We start from the raw sequence: 19,532 nt of genomic DNA on the forward strand, positions 1-19,532 counted from the left end.
TCACTGCGTGGCACAACTTTTTGTTCTTCTTTCCAATTTTGAAATGTTGGGAAGCATGAAAGTTGGAGGCTCAAATTCCAGCAGAGCCTTCCACTTCCTGCTTTTCCATATGAAAGCTGTTATCCAAAGTAAAAATTATCCATGCATTTATTGATTTTGGAGTTCAAGGCATCATCTTCTACGATATTTTCATTAAAAAAATCACACCTTCTGACGATGATAACTCCTCTAAATGTCTTTGCCATTGATGGTAGACCACTAACTTTTATATAGTGAGAGACTGTTGTTCCTTAATAACCATCCCTCAACCCTTGTGATTTTACCATGGCTCCAACTTTATAATCCCACCAATCTTTAAGTTAGATTTCTCTACACAGCTCATTTGCTGTAAGAACTGTCCTTTCTATTAAGCTGTAGCCTGCCTCCGGTCCCTATGGATCTCCAGATTTTATGAGATATTGTTGCCTTTCAGCATTTCAGGACACACTGTAGCCCCCGAGATTTCTTGACACACATTGGCCCCTAAGAATTGCATGACACTGTGGCCTCTAAACATTTTATTATTTATAGAAGGCCTGAAACATTGTGGAGATCACCTCTCCTGCAGGCAACAAAGAGTCCAAAAATACCTATTGCAGGAGAATGGGGATTATTACACTTTAAATGTGTCGATCGTGGTTTCATTGTGGGAAATGCACAAGTGATTTTCCCACAAAGTGAGATCACTAAATGTAAATATCGCAACAGGTGACAAAATTATTGGTTGTCATTGCCCTCAGCCAAGAGAGGATTGGATACGCTGCACTCTCGTGGAGTCTTTTTTGTGTCTCTCCCTCCGCCTATTAAATTCCTCCTGCTAATTTGGATCTTAAAGGAACAGAAACACCAAAAAAAAAATGCAAGCATTTTAAAGTAATTAACATATAATGTACTGTTAGCATGCACTGGTAAAAGCTGTCTGCTTGCTTCAGAAGGACTATTGTAGTTGATAAAAATAAGTTGCTGTGTAACCATGGGGGAAGCCATTCAAGCTGGAGAAAAAATGAGAAAAGGTACAGGTTACATAACAGATAAGCCCTGGCCAATAAAATGGTGTTTTATCTGTTATCTAACCTGTGCCTTTTCTCCTTTTTTTCCAGCTTGAATGGCTGCCCCCATGGCTACACAGCAGCTTGTTTATATTGAGCTTCTGAAGCAAGCATGCCAGTTTTACCAGTGCAAGCTAACAGTATATTACATTTTAATTACTTTACCCCCCAACCATCCCGTTTTCCACGGGACAGTCCCGTTTTTGGCTGTCTGTCCTGCTGTCCCGGATAGTGGACTCAATGTCCCACATTCTGCCATCGGCGGCGGAGGGAGGTGGTGATGGCACGGATGGCTCCGGAGCAGCCCGAGTTCTTCCTGGAAACACGTTTGGTAGTGGGAGAAGTAACCGACGGCGCCGAGCCCCGGGGCAGGGCGGTGGCTCCGCAGAGCCTTCTATCATTTCAGACAAACAGAAGATACCGAACCAGGAAGTTAGTAGCCGGACCAAGCGGTAATTGCGCAGGCGCATAAGACTGGGCGGCTTGAAAGAACCGCCCACGTAAGGGCAAGATAATGCGCAAGCCGTCATCATGTCTCATAAAAAAAAAAAAAGGGCAACGCGAACGCAGAAGAGACTGTGTGGCCTGCTTCTGTTGTGGAAACGGACTGTTGCTGCGCATGCTCAGAAAGTGAGTTACTGTGTCTGTGTGAGTTACTGTGTGTGAGTAATTGGTACATTTGCTGTTTTGTGTGTGTGTGATGCCAGCTGTGCCCACACTCATGCCCCTTATCCCCACTCTATTCACACAGTGCCAAGGCAATAAACTCACTCTATTTTACCATTGGTCTACACTGACATCAAAGTTCCAGGCACAGATTCTTTCCCCTCCTCTCTCCCCACTAGCCCTGGGCTAAGGCTGTAGCTCTCTGGGTGTTGGTGCTGGGAGTTGTAGTTCAATAACCTGTGGAGGGAAGCCAGTTGCACTACGACTTCTACATCCCCCTTAGTAGGGACTGCCATACAGCTCTCCCTGCCCATTTAAAGTGATACGGCTTATTTACGATTTGTAAAATGAACATGGTAATTAGGGGGTGTGGCCACTACGTGGGGCACAACTTTTTGTCCCTCTTTTGATTTCCAAAATGTTGGGAGGTATGCAAGCCCTCTATTCTTATTATCTGTTCCATCGCTGTATTATATATTCTCTTCCCAGGTACTTTAATTTTGTATATTCTTGTCTCTTTTTCATCTTCCCCATTCTGCTTTCCTTCTCTATGTCAGTCCCAACCCCACATTCTTACCCTTTTTTCACCATTTAGGTCCCATCCCATCCCTTACTCTTGTCCCTGCTTCCATTAATTTGTCTACTGGGAATCCCTTTATGGTGTCCATTTCACCTCAGCTATTAGGGGATTGTTCACCTTTAAATTAACTTTTAGTATGATGTAGAGAGTGATATTATGAGACAATTTGCAATTGGTTTTCATTTTTTTGTTATTTGTGGTTTTTGAGTTATTTAGCTTTTTATTCAGCAGCTCTCAATTTTGCAATTTCAGCGATCTGGTTGCTAGGGTCCAAATTAATTTAGGAACAAGACAACCCACAGGAATGAATTTAGATTACAATGTACAGTATCATGTTTTGTCTAAAAGTCTTTTGAAATCTGTTCTAATATTACCTCCAACCATTTTTCTGTAAAGTAATTCGAAAAACACTATAACTGCCGCCTTAACCAACAAAACTATAACTTTTACAATTGTTTCGCAATACAGTATTTTCTCATGGTGTAACATATATGTTTTTTCTGTAAAAGAAAATATATATATTTGTAAACTTTTAACCCATTGTTTATATATGTACTATGTTTCCCCTGGACAGATTCAGCACTTATGTATTAACTTTTCTACTGTCCAAAACACTTTCCTGATTGGTGTGTTTAAATATCACTGGTTGTACAGAATATCCCCAGCCTATGACTAAGTGCCCACAAGGCACGAAACGCTTAAGGCCACCCTGTGAGATGTTCCTTTTTGTGTAACAAAAATATTTTTAATTTTTGCATCATACTTTGGAGTGAAGTCCAATTTTTGTGCCAGCCTACCAATGAATTGAGAAAGGGTCCAAATTACCCTAGCAACCATGCATTGATTTGAATAAGGGACTAGAATATGAATAGGAGAGGCTTGAATAGAAAGATGAGTTATAAAAAGTAGCAATAACATTTGTAGCCTTACAGAGCATTTGTTTTAGATGAGGTCAGTGACCCCCATTTAAAAGCTGAAAAGAATCAGAAGAAAAAGGCACATCATTTAAAACTATAAAAAAAAAAATAATGAAGATCAATTGAAAAGTTGCTTAGAATTGGCCATTCTATAACATACTAAAAGTTAACTGAAAGGTGAACCACCCCTTTAAATTGGTGATTAAAAATGAACTTTTAGTATGATGTAGAGAGTGATATTCTGCGACAATTTGCAATTAGTTTTCATTTTTTATTACTTGTGGTTTTGGGTTATTTAGCTTTTTATTCAGCAGCCCTACTGTTTGCAATTTCTGCAATCTGGTTGCTAGGGTCCAAATTCCCCTAGCAACCATGCACTGATTTGAATAAGAGACTGGAATATGAATAGGAGATGCCTGAATAGAAAGACTAGTAATAAAAAGTAGCGATAACAATACATTTGTAGCTTTACACAGCATTTGTTTTTAGATGGGGTCAGTGACCCCCATTTAGTTTTGCCACCTGGCCGGTAAAAATGATGGTTGATCCCAATGTTATTAATAGTGTAAAAAGATAAATATAGGAAGGCCGGTGTTTTTTTCCAGAAAAGGTGGCAACCCTACCCCTATTTGAAAGCTGGAAAGAAAAAGGCAAAAAATGGAAAAACTATAAAAAAAATAAATAAGGAAGACCAATTGAAAAGTTTTTTAGCATTGGCCATTCAATAACAAACTAAGGGGCACATTTACTTAGGGTTAATTAACCCTCGATATTCGGCTGTTGAAGTTAAATCCTTCGACTTCGAATATCGAAGTAGAAGGATTTAGCGCTATTCGTTCGATCGAACGACTTTAATCCAGCGATCGAACGATTTTCCTTTGATCACAAATTGGCTAGAAAGCCTAAGGGGACCTTCCCCATAGGCTAACATTGATGCTCGGTAGGTTTTAGGTGGCGAAGTAGGTGGTCAAAGTTCTTTTTAAAGAGACAGTACTTCGACTATCGAATGGTCGAATAGTTGAACGATTTTCAGTTCGAATTATTCGATTCGAAGTCGAAGGTCGAAGTAGGGTTGCCACCTTTTAATACAATAATTACCGGCTGGTGGTGGGGGCGGGAGCCAATGGGCGGACCTTGATGTAAAAGTGTGCGGGGTGTGACGTAAAAGTGTGCGGGTGTGCCGTAAAAGGGGCGTGTCATGAAGTAAAGGGTTGGGGCCTACACATGTGATGGGCCCAGAGAGAGCAAAAAAAAGGTAACTTTTGAGCGGGTTGGGATGGCCGAGGGCTTTTCAAGCTACATTGACGGTAAATTTGTAATACTGGCCCCGGCCTTGCCAGGTGTTTTACCGGCTAGGCCAGTAAAATACCGGCCGGGTGGCAACCCTAGGTCGCAGTAGCCAATTCGATGGTCGAAGTAGCCAAAAAAATACTTTGAAATTCTAAGTATTTTTTATTCTATTCCTTCACTCGAGCTAAGTAAATGTGCCCCTAAAGTTAACGAAAAGGTGAACTATTCCTTTAAAACCCATGCTACAGACTATTTCCCCACCAGTGTGCCAGCCAATAGGAACCACGGGGATCGGGCTTTCCCTAAAATCAATGAGCATAAGAGCCAGACCCCCTCTGATTAGTTTGACGTACCAATGCCCACCCTACGCGAGTTATGATTGGCTGGCACATTGCAGGGGCGTGACAGAGTGCGGCATGATCCTGCAGTAGTATATGGCAAGGATTTACTTTCGTTTTCTGGTGGGCGGGGTATGTCACGTAGCGTATTGGAACTCGCGCGCAATTCGACGGGCAATGGTCACGTTTCCGGAAGAAGTTGTGATGTGACTAGAGCTTGCTCAGGTAGGGTTCACATGTGCGTTAATAATAATACCTATTTCGTATTTTCTACCTGCCTATAGTTATTATCCGCACTGCTGGTTGTGACTCTTGGTGCAATAATAACTGACAGACCTGCGGGAGGAGAACTAACAAGCTATATTATTTCTAGAAAGTCAACCGAATACAATTCCCTTTTTATAAATAAACAATAGAATTACATTATCGTTAACTTTAGAAATGAAGATCTACACCGATCAACTACACAACCCCTTTTTCCATCAAACTGCCCTTTGCAAAGCTCTTTACCAGCAACTAAGAAGTAAAAGAAAATTGCTTAAAATCTGCATCTTTGTAAATACAAACTCCCCACAATCATCCAGTTTAAAGGAGAACTACAGCCTAACTAAGAAGTAGCTAGAAATATTGCACATTAAGTTTTGGTCTTCTGTACCAGCCCAAGGCAACCACAGCCCTTTAGCAGTAAAGATTTTTGGCTCCAAAGATGCCCCAGTAGCTCCCCATCTTCTTTTCAGCTGATTCAGTGCACATGCTCTATGCTGCTGTCACTTACTGAGCTTATGGACCCACTCACAAGATACAGTACCCATCGAATATAAATGTCACAATATAAGGCTGATTAGTAATTAATACAGATAATTACTACATGGCAGCATAGAAACCAGTGCAATTAGCTTCAGAATTTAATAATCAGCCCTGTAGCATCAGTTTATATAACAGGCCAACCTCATTTTCTGCTTGATAATTAGCAACGCCGACTAAGCTTAGCTTCTCAACAGCTGCTCAGAGCCCACTGAGCATGTGAGTGTCACAGACACTTTCCAAGATGGAGACCCCCCTGTGACAAGTTTGAAGTCCTGGATCATTGCTGCTATTGACAAGCTGAAACTTTAGGCTGCGGCAACAAGTTCATTTTTAGGGTGTAGTTCTCCTTTAAAAGACTTTCCCTTTCACAGAGTATCTGCTTATTTCTGTGTTTTGCAAAATGTGTTTAAAAACCCTATTGAACTCGGCACTCTGGAAATGCAGGTTCATCTCTCCTTGCTCTGCAGTAGGTAACCTGTAGCCCTAAAGCTGTCTGAACAATTTCCTAGGAGGTGCAGAGAGTCATATTTTCAACTAGGGATGCACCAAATCCACTATTTTATAGGATTCGGCAGAATATTAAAACCTGTGTGAAAGATTCGGCCGCATACCGAACCGAATACGAACCCTAATTTTCATATGCAAATTTGAGGAGGAAAGGGAGAAAAACATTTTTGACTGACATGTTTGCGTAACGAATAGTCACATGATTTTTTGGATTCGGATCGGCCAGGCACTTGTATTTGACCAAATCTGAATCCTGATGAAAAAGGCAAAATCTTAGCTGAATCCCAAAGTGAATCCTGAATTTGGTGCACCCCTAATTTCAACAACATTTGGTGGTGCCTGCAGCTGCCCTAGGATGTTGGCATTACTTACTGGTTTGGTACAACCCTTTATAGGGCAGGGGAACACGGGCAGATTCAGGGAGATTAAGTCGCCTGGCAACTAATCTTCTTTTCTTCGGGGCGACAATCTCCCCGAACTGCCTTCCGCCTGCTATAATGAAAAATCACCTGCGAATGGTCGATGTCGAATTTTTAAAGAGACAGTACATGATACATTTCGATATTCCATATTTTTTTTAAAAATTTGAATAGAATTTGGACTATTCCCTAGTCGAAGTACACAAAAATAGCTCGAAAATTCGAATCTTTTTCATTCGAAAATTCACCTCGACCTTTGATAAATCTGCCCCCAAGTGTTGGATTATTTATGGGCGAACGCTTAGGATGCATAGGATACCATTTGTCGAAATTCTGAATCAAATTCTAGTTTTAGTACATTCCTAGGAAAAATGCATGCTGTTTTTAAAGGGGTAGCTCTTCTTTACATTTTTTTGTATGATATAGAGAGTGCTATTCTGAGACAATTTGCAACTGGACTTTTTTTTTAATTTTTCTTTGGCTACTGGAATCCGTGATCCCCATTCGAAAGCTGGAAAATTCAAAAACTATAAAAATAGGAAGACCAGTTGAAAATGTGCTAGGATAGGTCTTTCTATAACATACTAAACATTAACCTGAGGGTGAATCACTCCTTTAAAAGTTAGATCACCCAATCTGCCCCCGTATTCACTATCTTTGGCCCAAACCTGTCTCACGCAGTTACCTCTAGTGCAAGAGTAACTTTTTTTTGCTAATATAGGATGTCTTGTTATACCTATTTAGCTACCAGCTCTCAGAACTGCAGTTCCTTTGGTTTTGAGTTTGTTTAAATTATTTTATCTCAGTTTTTTTTCTCGTGCCTTGCTCACTGTGCTTTTGTGTACTTCTTTTACTCTTTTGTCTACAGCTTCTAAATAATAAACTAGAAGAAAGACAAAATCTAGAACCATGTCTAAAATAGAGAAGATGAGCATCCAAGGGGTGAGGAGCTTTGGAATAGAAGATAAAAACAAACAAGTCATTCAATTCTTCACACCATTGACAGTTTTAGTAGGACCCAATGGAGCAGGGAAAACTGTAAGTAAAGGTGGTTTCATTTATATAGGAGGCTTTGTGACTGTGCTTCTATGTCAGGAGTGGCCATACTGTACCAATGCGGGATCTACTTTTAGTGATAATGTCCCATTATGATCTACATCTATATCAGTTAGCATTCTGTTCCATGGAAAATATTACTTAAATATTATAATAATTTAAGAGTAAGTAAGTAAGAGTATTGATATTACTATATTTAAAAAACAAATATTTCTTAGGTAACCTTAACAGAATAAATATCTGAATGAAAAGAATAAAACAGGAGGGTGATTTACACAAGCTATTTGTTGACAGAGTCTTGAGATCTACTGATCATCAACTAAAGGTCTACTGATCCCGATCTACCTTTTGGACACCCCTGTTCTATTTTATATTTTTTATAACATAGATAATGCACCAAAATGTTTGATGCAAAACAGACACTCCCCCCCCCCCCCATGACCAGGGAATCTCTAAAATATTTAGATTGTCTGAATACCCTAATTAGTTTACAGTAGAACCTCCATTTTTTTCAGGGGGCCAGAAAAGATGTTAAATTATGGAAATTTACTATGCATAGGGATGCACCGAATCCAGAATTCAATTCTGAAAAATGTTTTTATTTCATTGTTTGTGTGAAGAAAACTCATGATTTTAAGGATTCAGATTCTGTTCTTCTAGGCACTTTGATTCGGCCGAATCCTGCTGAAAAAGGTTGAAGCCAAAGGCTTGGCTGAAACAAATCCAAATCATAAAAGTCACATGACTTTTCCTCACACACACAAAGAAGTAAAAAAATGTAACCGCACATTGTGTGTTTCGGTTTCTTCCTTGTCTCAATTTGTATATGTAAATTAGGCTTCTGATTCAGTTCAGTATTCGGCTGAATCTTTCACAAAATATTGTATTCAGTACCTCCGTAAATTTTGTTAAGGGGAAACTAATCAGCCATATATCATGAATTTTATATTTTAGGTACTGTATATTGTGTCTGGTAACTGACGGCAGCCTAGAGCATGTGCTGTAAATTGGTAGAAAAAAGATGGGAACCTCTGAGGCCATTATCAGAAATATTACTAATGGGCTTTCGTGGACTGGTGTAGAATTTCAAAACAGAAGTGCGTTTTTTGTAATACAAGGTGCAAAGTTTACTTCTAGCACCCAGCATGCAGGAAGTATTTATTAGAGGCCTTTTTAGGGCACTGGCAAACAAGCAGATGCAACATATGTGAAGATGCCTCCCATTTACCCAACTTTCAGATTGCCGCAAGTAAAAGACATTATGCTCTTAACTTTGTAGATTTTTTAATATTACTATTAATAGTTATCAAGATTTTTTTTGTGTGAGACCTACATTATTTCATTTACAGTTTTCTCAGTTTTGGGTATGAACTGCAGTACATCATATGAGATATTGAACAGGTATAGGATCCATTATCTGGAAGCCTGTTATCCAGAAAGCTCTCAAAATACAGGAAGGCCATCTCCCATGGACTCAATTTTAAGCAAATCTAATTTTGAAAAGTGATTAACTGTAAAAATGAAAGAGTACCCTGTACTTGATCCAAACGAAGTTGCATGAACACATATTGGTGGCAAAACAATCCTAATGGGTTTATTTAAAGGAGAACTAAACCCTAAAAATGAATAGGGCTAAAAATGCCATATTTTATATAATGACCTTATTGCACCAGCCTAAAGTTTCAGCTTCTCAATAACAACAATGATCCAGGACTTCAAACTTGTCACAGGGGGTCACCATCTTGGAAAGTGTCTGCGACACTCACATGCTCAGTGGGCTCAGTCTGAGCAGCTGTTGAGAAGCTAAGCTTAGGGGTCATGGCAAATTATCAAGCAGAAAAGGAGGTATAAGCTGATGCTACAATGCTGATTATTAAATCATGATGGTAGTTGCACTGGTTTCTGTGCTGCCATGTAGTAATTATACATATTAATTAATAATCAGCCTCATACTGTGACATTTATATTCTATGTGTACTGTATATTGTGAATCAGTCCCTAAGCTCAGTAAGTGACCGCAGCACAGAAAATGCACAGTGAATCAGCAGAAAAGAAGATGGGGAGCTACTGGGGCATCTTTGGAGACACAGATCTTTACTGCTAAAGGGCTGTGGTTGCCTTGGGCTGATACAGAAGCACAGAACATAATGTACAATATTTCTAGCCTACTTCTTTAGTTTAACTTTCCTTGTCCTTTAATGTTTACATGATATTAGCAGACTTAAGGTATGGAGATCCAAATTATAGAAAGATCCCTTAGCCGGAATACCCCAGGTCTCGTATATTCTATATAATAGATCATATACATGTAGTAAATTCATATCTTCATGAATCTCTATTTTGTTTTCTTTTTTCCAAACAGACTATAATTGAGTGTCTCAAGTATATCACAACAGGCGACTTCCCACCAGGATCCAAAGGAAAGACATTTGTACATGATCCTAAGGTAAATCATATGTATTCACTTGTCACATTATTACTGACACACCCCTCGACTGTTGGAGAGAGTTAAGATTTCCAGACAGTACATTGAAGGCACTTACATGTAGATGGTCTTATAATTACCCTCGTGTTGGCTGCCCGTTGACTGGACTCCGTTCCAGCCAGAATCTGCTGTGTCCCGTCAATTTACTTTCTTTCCAGGGACACATAATTTCATTCAAGGAATATTTTTCCTTGCACTTAAGATCACAAAGAGAATATAAAATAAAAACTCATTGGCTGATCAGTTTGGGGCAGCAAGTTTGTTTTTAATATTGTTTTAGGGTGAAGACACACAGAGCTGCTAGTAGACACTACGGCACTAGGCTATTCTCAGTATTGTTTATGGCAGGGTATTTTTGGGCATTTTGTAGCCTGAACAAGTAGCTGCTACTAGTAGTAGCTCTGTGTGTCTTCACCCTTAAAGTTAAAGATGCTTACAAGCTCATCACATAGTTTTCCAGGAACTAGATTCCAGTGGGTTTTAAACCCTGCATTTGGTAACAAATGGGTTTCTTAAACATTAACATTTTAAGATTTGAGACTGTCTGCAGGGCTTGAGCTCAGTGTATTAAGCTTATTTAGCTCCCTTATGACACTGAGGTTTAAGATATATGCTTTTAATTAATTTTTCCAAAAAACATGCTTAGTTTCCTCAAGCTCAAAGTCACCGATATGCTGAGAATATAAATGCATGCATGATTACAAAAATAAGGGAGATCACCGAGATACCTTAAAGGGATACTGTCATGGGAAAAAAATTTTTTTTTTCCAAAAAGCATCAGTTAATAGTGCTGCTCCAGCAGAATTCTGCACTGAAATCAGTTTCCCCAAAGGGCAAACCGATTTTTTTACATTTCATTTTGAAATCGGACATGGTGCTAGACATATTGTCAGTTTCCCAGCTGCCCCCAGTCATGTGCTCTTATTAATTTCAGTAACTCTTTACTGTTGTACTGCTAGTTGGAGTGATATCACTCGCCTCACCCCCCGCCCGGAGCCTAACAACAGAACAATGGGAGGTAACACGATAGCAGCAAGATAACCACTGCCCGGTAGATCTAAGAACAACACTCTATAGTAAAATCCAGGTCCCACTGTGACACATTCAGTTACATTGAGTAGGAGAAACAACAGCCTGCCAGGAAGCCGTTCCATCCTGCTGGCTCTTTCTGAAAGCACATGACCAGGCAAAATGACCTGAGATGGCTGCCTACACACCAATATTACACCTAAAAAAAATATACTTGCTGGTTTAGGAATGAAATTTTATATTGTAGAGTGAATTATTTGCAGTGTAAACTGTGTAATTTAGAAATTAAAACTACTTCATAAAAATCATGACAGAATCCCTTTATATGCTCAGTGGGTGTTCTTAATTTTATTCACAGGTCGCTCACGAGACAGATGTCCGTGCACAGATTCGTTTACAACTAAAAGATGTTAATGGAGAGCTTGTGGCTGTCCAGCGTTCCATGATCTGCACCCAGAAAGGAAAGTCAACAGAATTCAAAACACTAGAGGGCGTTATTACCAGAATTAAGTAAGTGTTTGGTATGCTGCATTATAGCTTGCAGTACTGGTAGGTAGCCAACAAATGATAATTTATAACTGAAAATGTTTGTACATTGAAAGAAAATGTAATTAAATGTATATGTTTTTTTAAAGTTACTATTACCTTTTTAGTTTGCAAGACCACAGAAACAATATATTGATTTTTGAAATTCTGGTCTTTCCAAAACTGCTATTCAATAGTAAGCACATGATTGTCAGGAATGTCATTGTATGCTGTAGCCTGAAGTTTGCAAGTAGTCATCTGCCAAACCCAGACTTTTCCATCAGACTGTGACTTTTACATCACTCCAATATCCATACTAAATATTGCACATATTGATGTTGAAATTTTGAAAAGAATTCCAGAACTTTTACACATGACTCTATATTGTATATTTAATCTATTTTAAAATCTGCAGTAAAAGCTTTTTATGCACCTTTGACCTTTAGGTATCTATAGGATATGAAATCTAAGCATTTGAACTAAATTGTCATATTTTTGTTCTGGTTCTAGGCATGGGGAGAAAGTCAGCCTAAGTACAAAATGTGCAGAAATGGACAAAGAAATGATCAGTGCATTAGGAGTTTCTGCAGCAGTCCTGAATAATGTAATATTCTGTCACCAGGAGGATTCCAACTGGCCTCTGAGCGAGGGAAGGCAGTTGAAAGTAAAGTTTGATGAAATATTTTCAGCAACAAGGTAAACATTTAGCTACATCAGTGCTTTTCATTTACTTTTTGCTCCATCATGGAATCAGTGAAGGTCAGGGCTTTGACTGTTCCATTGCTGGATATTTGCCAGCTAATGTTCATTTTGAAAATGGCGCCTAAAAATTGGTTCACCAGCCACACCAGAAATGCATGCTTCAAGAAAACCGTGCTCACAATTACTGCCCTGCATGGGACATGATCTCCCATTACAGCCGACCATGTTGGGGCACTTGTTTGCGCATAATGAGCATGGGCGTCTGCAAAAAGCCTCCTTGTGTAGGGGCTTAGCTCCCGACATGAACGTTTTCCCGATTGCTTCCCACAACTGAACTGCAGGCTTTGTTAGCCCGTACTTCTTGTGGGAGAAGGTAGGTACCCTTTAATACAGTAATACCTTGTGTTTTCTTTAGCAGATGCTCTACCGTTGTTTCATAATTACATTTATTTTTAAAAGTTCCCTGTTCCCTGCGGATGCAGAGCAGCGTTATATTAAGTAACTATACAGAAAATGATGCGATTCGCATCTGAGCTCACCCAGTGTTGCTGTGTCCTCCTGGTCGCAGCCTGTGTGAGACGCCAGCCACTTCCCGCCGGTATTCAATGTGTAAAAGGTTAGGCTATATTTCAACACACACATGAATGAGGATTGCCTGTATACCGTGTCCTGGATCAGCGCCGAATGTGATGAGAATACCGAGTGTCTTACAGCGTTATATTAAGGTTCATTTATTGGTTGTTCTGCTTCCCAGGTATATTAAAGCTTTGGAAACTTTAAAGAAAGTTCGCACACAACAAGCTCATAATGTGAGAGAATATCAGGTAGAAATCAAGTATCTGAAACAGAACAAGGAAAAGGCAAGGGAAATTCAAGATAATCTTCAGAGCAAAGAGAAACAGCTAGCCGTTTCCAAAGAAAATGTCAAATCTATTGAAAGTCAACTCGAGCCACTTAAGGTAAGCTGCTGCCATATTAGCTTGGTTTGACATCACTTCCCACTTCCTTCGTTTCATACGACCATATCTTTGCGTCTATGGCCATCTTAACAAAGAAATGGACAGCACAGTCTATCATTATGGAGATTGTTCACTGTACATTGGCTTCTGATACTTGTATTGTAATACAGGAATGGGATCTGTTATCCAGGATGCTCTGGGACCTGAGGTTTTCCAGGTAACTGACCTTTTTTTGGATCTTCATACCTTAACTCTACTAGAAAGAATCATGTAAAAATAAAATAAACCCAATAGGTTGGTTTTGCTTCCAATAAGGATTATTCATATCTTAGTATGGATAAAGTACTGTTTTATTATTACAGAGAGAAAGGAAATCATTTTTTAAGCCTATGGAAGACTACCTTTCCGTAATTAGGAGTTTTCTGGATAAAGGTTTTCCAGATAACAGATCCCATTCCTGTACTAATACAGCAAATTAAATTTCCAATTAAAAAATACAAATATAACTCATGGAACTTTAACTGCTGTTAAGGCCTCATAGCCAGACAATATTTGTGGCTACAGCAACATGTAGCCTCATGGCAAATTGTATCCAAGGCATGTATATCTGTTTTGCAACCCTTTTTAATTACTATTTTCTACATAGCATAACTGTTTTTTTTTTAGACTTAAAATATTCTAAAGCTGTGAATAAATTCATGTTTGTATTATGTGATATTAATTGTGTAATACTATTATTTTATGCATTCCATGAATCCTTCAGGATCGCCTGGCAGACATACAGAGAAATCTTTCTAAAGTGATGAGACTTGACAATGAGATAAAAGCTTTAGAGAGCCGTAAGCGAACTATGGAACAGGATAACCAAGATTTAGAGGAGAAAATGGAGAAGGTTGGTTCTAATCTTATTTTCTGTCATCTTATGCTGAACTCTAACTTTTATATTGAGATGATGGGTCTCTTCACATTTTTGAGGAGCTGCACAAATTCCAAAGTCCAGTGCATTAATGATATTTTTAATAAAATCTATTCCAGACATTCAACCTAATCCAGTGTTTGGTGCATGCCTTAAATTTTATAGAAGCACTCTTTCTGAAGTCATCTTCAACTCCAAGAGTACAATGATGCTGTAAATCATATAGAGGTGGAAGAATACTTCCTCTGTTTTTGTAATTTAATTTTTATCTCCCCAGTCCCCACATTACTTAAATGTTTTTTTCTTACAATAAAATTATAGGAGAAGATTTATACAAAAACTAAAGCTCCACTGTTGTTGGTATGTATTGGCATAAACGGGACAGACTGGGAGATTGAAGCTACTCAGTGTGGTCCCTCTAAGGCAGAGGTCCCTGGCCTTTTTTACCCGTGAGCCACATTAAAAAATAAAAAGAGTTGGGCAGCAACACAAGCATGCAAAAAGTTCCCCCTGGTGCCAAATAAATGCAAAAATAAGCACCTGCTTTGAGGCCACTGGGAGCAACATCCAAGAGGTTGATGAGCAACATGTTGCTCGCGAGCTACTGTTTGGGATCACTGCTCTAAGGCATATATAATTAGATTACCAATATACAAACCTTTAACTTCAGCCTTTGTTGTGACTGCTTTGTTAGCAGAAGTGCATTATGCTATATCTGTATAACAAGTTTCCGGGTAACATATCCCATACCTGTACTGTTTAATGAAATGCTTAAAATTAATGGTTAGGTTCGCTACCAATTAAACTCCACAGAAACAAAAGGGAGAGGGGTAAAACCCCCGACATTTAGAAAAAAAAAAATACGGATGCTTCTCAGATTTTCACAACCGTTTAATTGTTTGTTGTTTACTTCCTGTTTCCTTATACCTAGGGGGTTGTTTACTAAAATCCGAATTTATCTCATAATATTAATAAAATAAATTCGAACAACGCCCATGCCCGATTTTAAGTTCTTTATTCAAGGGGTTGTTCACCTTTGACTTAACTTTTAGTATGATGTGGTGATATTCTGACACAATTTGCAATTGGTTTTCATTCTTTATTATTTTTGGGTTTTAAGTTATTTGGGTTTTTATTCAGCAGCCCTCCAGTTGGCAGTTCCAACAATCTGGTTGCTAGGGTCCAAATTATCCTAGGAACCATGCATTCATTTGAATAAAAGACTGGAATATGAATAGAAGGGCTTTTTTCCCTGTATCAATGTTTTATTTCTTTCAATTGTTTTGCCCGAAAAATCTGATTTTCAGGCTAAACCCAGTGCAGACCAAGATAGGTTCCTCTCCCATTGACTTATACATGACCACGACAGGTATGAGATGGCGGATTCAGGCCTTTTGCAGTATCTGGGTATAATAAAGTTATAATAAATAATAAAATAAAGTTGTTTTTTTTTTGTTTATTTTTTGCCAAAAAAAGCTTGAACAGAAAAATTTGAGGCTTATTACATAACCCCCTAATGTTTAATATTACTGTCACAGGTCTTCCAAGGCACAGATGAAGAACTCAATGGAATGTATCAAAATCATCAGCGCTCTGTAAGGGAAAAAGAAAGAAAGCTAAATGATCAGCAGCGTGAAATGGACAGAGCTTGCAAAGAGTCCCAAAGGCTTAATAGGGAAAAGGGAGAACTGCTTGTTCAACAAGGTAACTATTTAAGTAACCTAAACTATCATTTTAAGCTGCCTATCATGGGATGCTTGGTTATTTGTATTACCTGCTTAAAGATGGTTTAGTTGCTGAACTACAGCTTAAAATACAATATATTGTTAGTGCTGTTTTTTTTGCATATACAGGTATGGGATCCGTTATGCAGAAACCCAATCCAATTTACAGGATGGCCGACTCCATTTTATCCAAATAATCCAAATTTTTTTTAAGATTTATTTCCCTCTCCTCTGTAATAATGAAAGATATAATTAATCCTTATTGGAAGCAGAACCAACCTATTGGGTTTATTTAATGTTTACATGATTTTCTAGTGGACTTAAGGTATAAAGATCCAAATTACAGAGAGATCCATTATCTGGAAAACCCCAAGTCCCCGGGTATTCTGGATAGGAGCTCCCATACCTGTAGCTGCTTTATGCAACATTTTGTTCAGCAGTATTATGCTACCAAAACTGAGATTCAATCTCACATTCCCTGTTCATTTAATTGGTAGACAATCTGAACTTTTTTTCCGCCCTCTGTTGACCCAGATGAAATCCAGGAGGCAGCACTGCAAACCACCATTTGATAACTCTACACCTTATATTGTTTTATGTTGCCTATTGTAGGAAGAGATTTTACTTTATTAATGAGATGAAAACCCAAACGGAGTAATATTTCCTGGGTTCTTACCCATGGTTTTAAAAATTAGCGCTGTTTGGTATATGACGGCTTACTTCTGCCCATAAGTAAAGGGCAAAAAATTTATTGGGTAAGTAGTTTGAAGAAGAGCACAGGGACTGTATATGTAATATAAAAAGGGTAACAAATAGCATGTTATCAGCATGAACGAGAAAAATAAATGTTCAAAATGGTTATTTAACTGGTTACAAACTAGGTAATTGGTGCACTTTTGTTGTATTATGTTGAAGGAAGTGTTGGTAACATAATGAGGTAATTGATTTTGACATGGCAGGGGCCACCCGAAAAATTAAAAGAATTCATCACTGTAAGCTGATACCCTTACTCATGAACCCTTTTTGTTCAAATGGGCCATCTTTTGTGATGGGTTAGATTATATTGAAATTGGTTCTCTTGTCCCAATCTTATTACTGCACCTTATTGGTAAATCATATTAACAAACCAGTTGCAAGAACCCATGCAGCACATTTAGTGCCATTTACAATTTGTTCATGTTTCAATTGCAGTTTCTGTCTTCCTATCACCTATATAAGCAAAATGGAGATAACAAGAATCATTTCTTTATACAGGACGTCTGCAGCTGGAGGCAGATCATCACCAACAATACATCAAGACGAGAGACTCTCTGATCAAGTCCTTGGCGGCACAGTTAGAACTTGATGGTTTTGAGCGAACTCCGTTTAACCAGAGACAAACAAGCAACTTTCAGATGTTGGTGAAAGAAAGGCAAGAGAAGGATGAAGCCCATGCAAATCAGATCTTGGTAACAACATTCTTTTGCTTAGGACACTTTTACCTACCTGGCATGCATGGGTTCTTTCCCTTACTCTTATTTATTAATACTTCCATTAATATACATATAGAAATGATCATAAGAGGCTAAATATAGAGAGCACATAGAATGCTCACATAGAAACCCAAAATCCAGTTGATATAATGTACAACAATCAACTGATCGCACTTGCTAATATAAATTACACTGCAGTGATTTGCATGTGAATTATTTATTAAATGTTTTATATAAAATTTTACTTTCCATGTTTTATGCCCACACACGCTTAGGATAGTGAGAGTGAATTCCTACTGTCTATAATTACCTATTGTGTGTATCTGCAGAGAGAGTTTTCAGAGAGAGAGGCTATGAAGCAGAGGCAACTCGATGAAATGAGAGACAAGAAAACTGGCCTTGAAAGAACTATTGAGTTGAAATCCTCCACACAGAGCAAAAAACACACAGACCTCAAGAACGTCAAATATGAACTTCAGCAGTTAGAAGGTTCCTCTGACAGGCTACAGGAACTAGACGAAGAGCTTCAGAAGACTGTGAGTGTTTGTCATCTAACATTAAATGACGAAAAAAGCCATTTTCTCACGAACTTCCCCCCCCCCCCCAGATCCCTAGGTTTTTATTCACAAATACTGCTTCTGAAAGTAGCTGCTTTATTAAAGGGGAACTATTGCAATAATGAAAAGACTTTTTCTAAATATAATCACTTAAAAATTCCAAACCTTTTCACTATCCCCCACGCAGCATCTGTTTCTCTTCATGCAGGATTGATTTTGAATGACCGTGAAATCCAATATATTTTTTAGAGGGGCTCCTTTTACCTAGATGTATTATAGCTTACTCTATTAATCACCAGAAATCCTGTCTCTCTACATGCAGAATTTGTGTCAAAGGCAGTTATTTTGTTTGTACTGGAATCAGTTATTTGAGTGAGCTCTAATGCATCTATTAGGCAAGGGAGCCCTCCTATAAGATATATTGGATCTAACTGTCAATGAATATCTGATACCCAACCCTGCATGAAGACAGAATTAAAAGAAACAGATGCTGAGAGGGGGTTAGTGGAAAGTAACTTGATTATAGAAACTATACAGAATTTTAAATTTATTATATTTAGAAAGTTTTTTATTTCAGTATGATGAAGCTCATATTAAAATTTAATTTTCAGAATAGTTCTCCTATCTTCTTACGCTGGCATCAGTCGCAGGTGCCATCTTTACAGGATCAACGCCATCAAGATGGATGATCCTCGCAAACTGTGCATGCTCAACATTCCTGCTCGCTCACCCCTGTTTCTTGTGCTCTGTCATAGATTATGAACCAGCAGCGCCGGTTATGTGGGGTTATGGTAATGTGCGGCAGGGCAGGCAAAGTGAGGGGAGAACAGGCACCAATCGGATCTGACCAAGAATGAATGAATGCTATTCTGCTGCTGATCGGTGTCTGTGCTGCATGGGTTACCATAGCAACCACTATAGGCAGTTGCTATCGGCTCATGATTTAAAGGAATTGTTCAGTGTAAAAATAAAAACTGGATAAATAGATAGGCTGTGCAAAATAAAAAATGTTTCTAATATAGTTAGTTAGCCAAAAATGTAATGTATAAAGGCTGGAGTGACTGGATTACTAACATAACAGAACACTACTTCCTGCTTTTTAGCTTTCTAACTCTGAGTTAGTCAGCGACTTGAAGGGGGGGGGCACATGGGACATAATTTAGATGCCTATGCATTAGCATGTGTTTGGGTTTTGGTCTTGCTGGTACAGCATAGCATTTTTTTCCCTGCACTAAGTGCTTCTGTAAAGATTACGGAATTTGATCTAGTAAAGGGCATAGAAGCTGAGCGATATAGAAGCACTATAAGACAGTATTCAGGTACACCTTTCCATAGAAACCTTACTGTTTTTTGCCTTTCCTTGTCATTTAATAACCATTTAGAATATTTTTCACCTGTGTTGCAGAGAAGCATCATACATTTATTGCTACATTTCTGTTTCATTAGTTATTTTAAACATTTATGTATCTTAAATGGCCTGGTCTCTATAAGAAGG

General features: G+C 38.5%; 1 protein-coding gene across 3 annotated transcripts in view; it reads left to right on the forward strand.

Annotated features, from left to right (window-relative positions):
• rad50.L (RAD50 homolog, double strand break repair protein L homeolog) overlaps window positions 1-19,532 on the forward strand; it is a 230,328-nt gene that overhangs the window by 163,986 nt on the left and 46,810 nt on the right. The window contains exons 1-10 of one of the 3 annotated variants that reach the window (XM_018251119.2): window positions 4,927-5,104; window positions 7,481-7,650; window positions 10,031-10,114; window positions 11,541-11,692; window positions 12,218-12,403; window positions 13,164-13,368; window positions 14,132-14,260; window positions 15,823-15,988; window positions 17,263-17,456; window positions 17,810-18,016. In XM_018251119.2, coding sequence (XP_018106608.1) covers window positions 7,522-7,650; window positions 10,031-10,114; window positions 11,541-11,692; window positions 12,218-12,403; window positions 13,164-13,368; window positions 14,132-14,260; window positions 15,823-15,988; window positions 17,263-17,456; window positions 17,810-18,016 — 1,452 coding nt within the window. In that variant the 5' untranslated portion in view covers window positions 4,927-5,104; window positions 7,481-7,521. 3 annotated transcript variants of the gene reach the window in all.

Source organism: Xenopus laevis, chromosome 3L (assembly GCF_017654675.1).
Source record: "Xenopus laevis strain J_2021 chromosome 3L, Xenopus_laevis_v10.1, whole genome shotgun sequence".
Lineage (NCBI taxonomy): Eukaryota > Metazoa > Chordata > Amphibia > Anura > Pipidae > Xenopus > Xenopus laevis.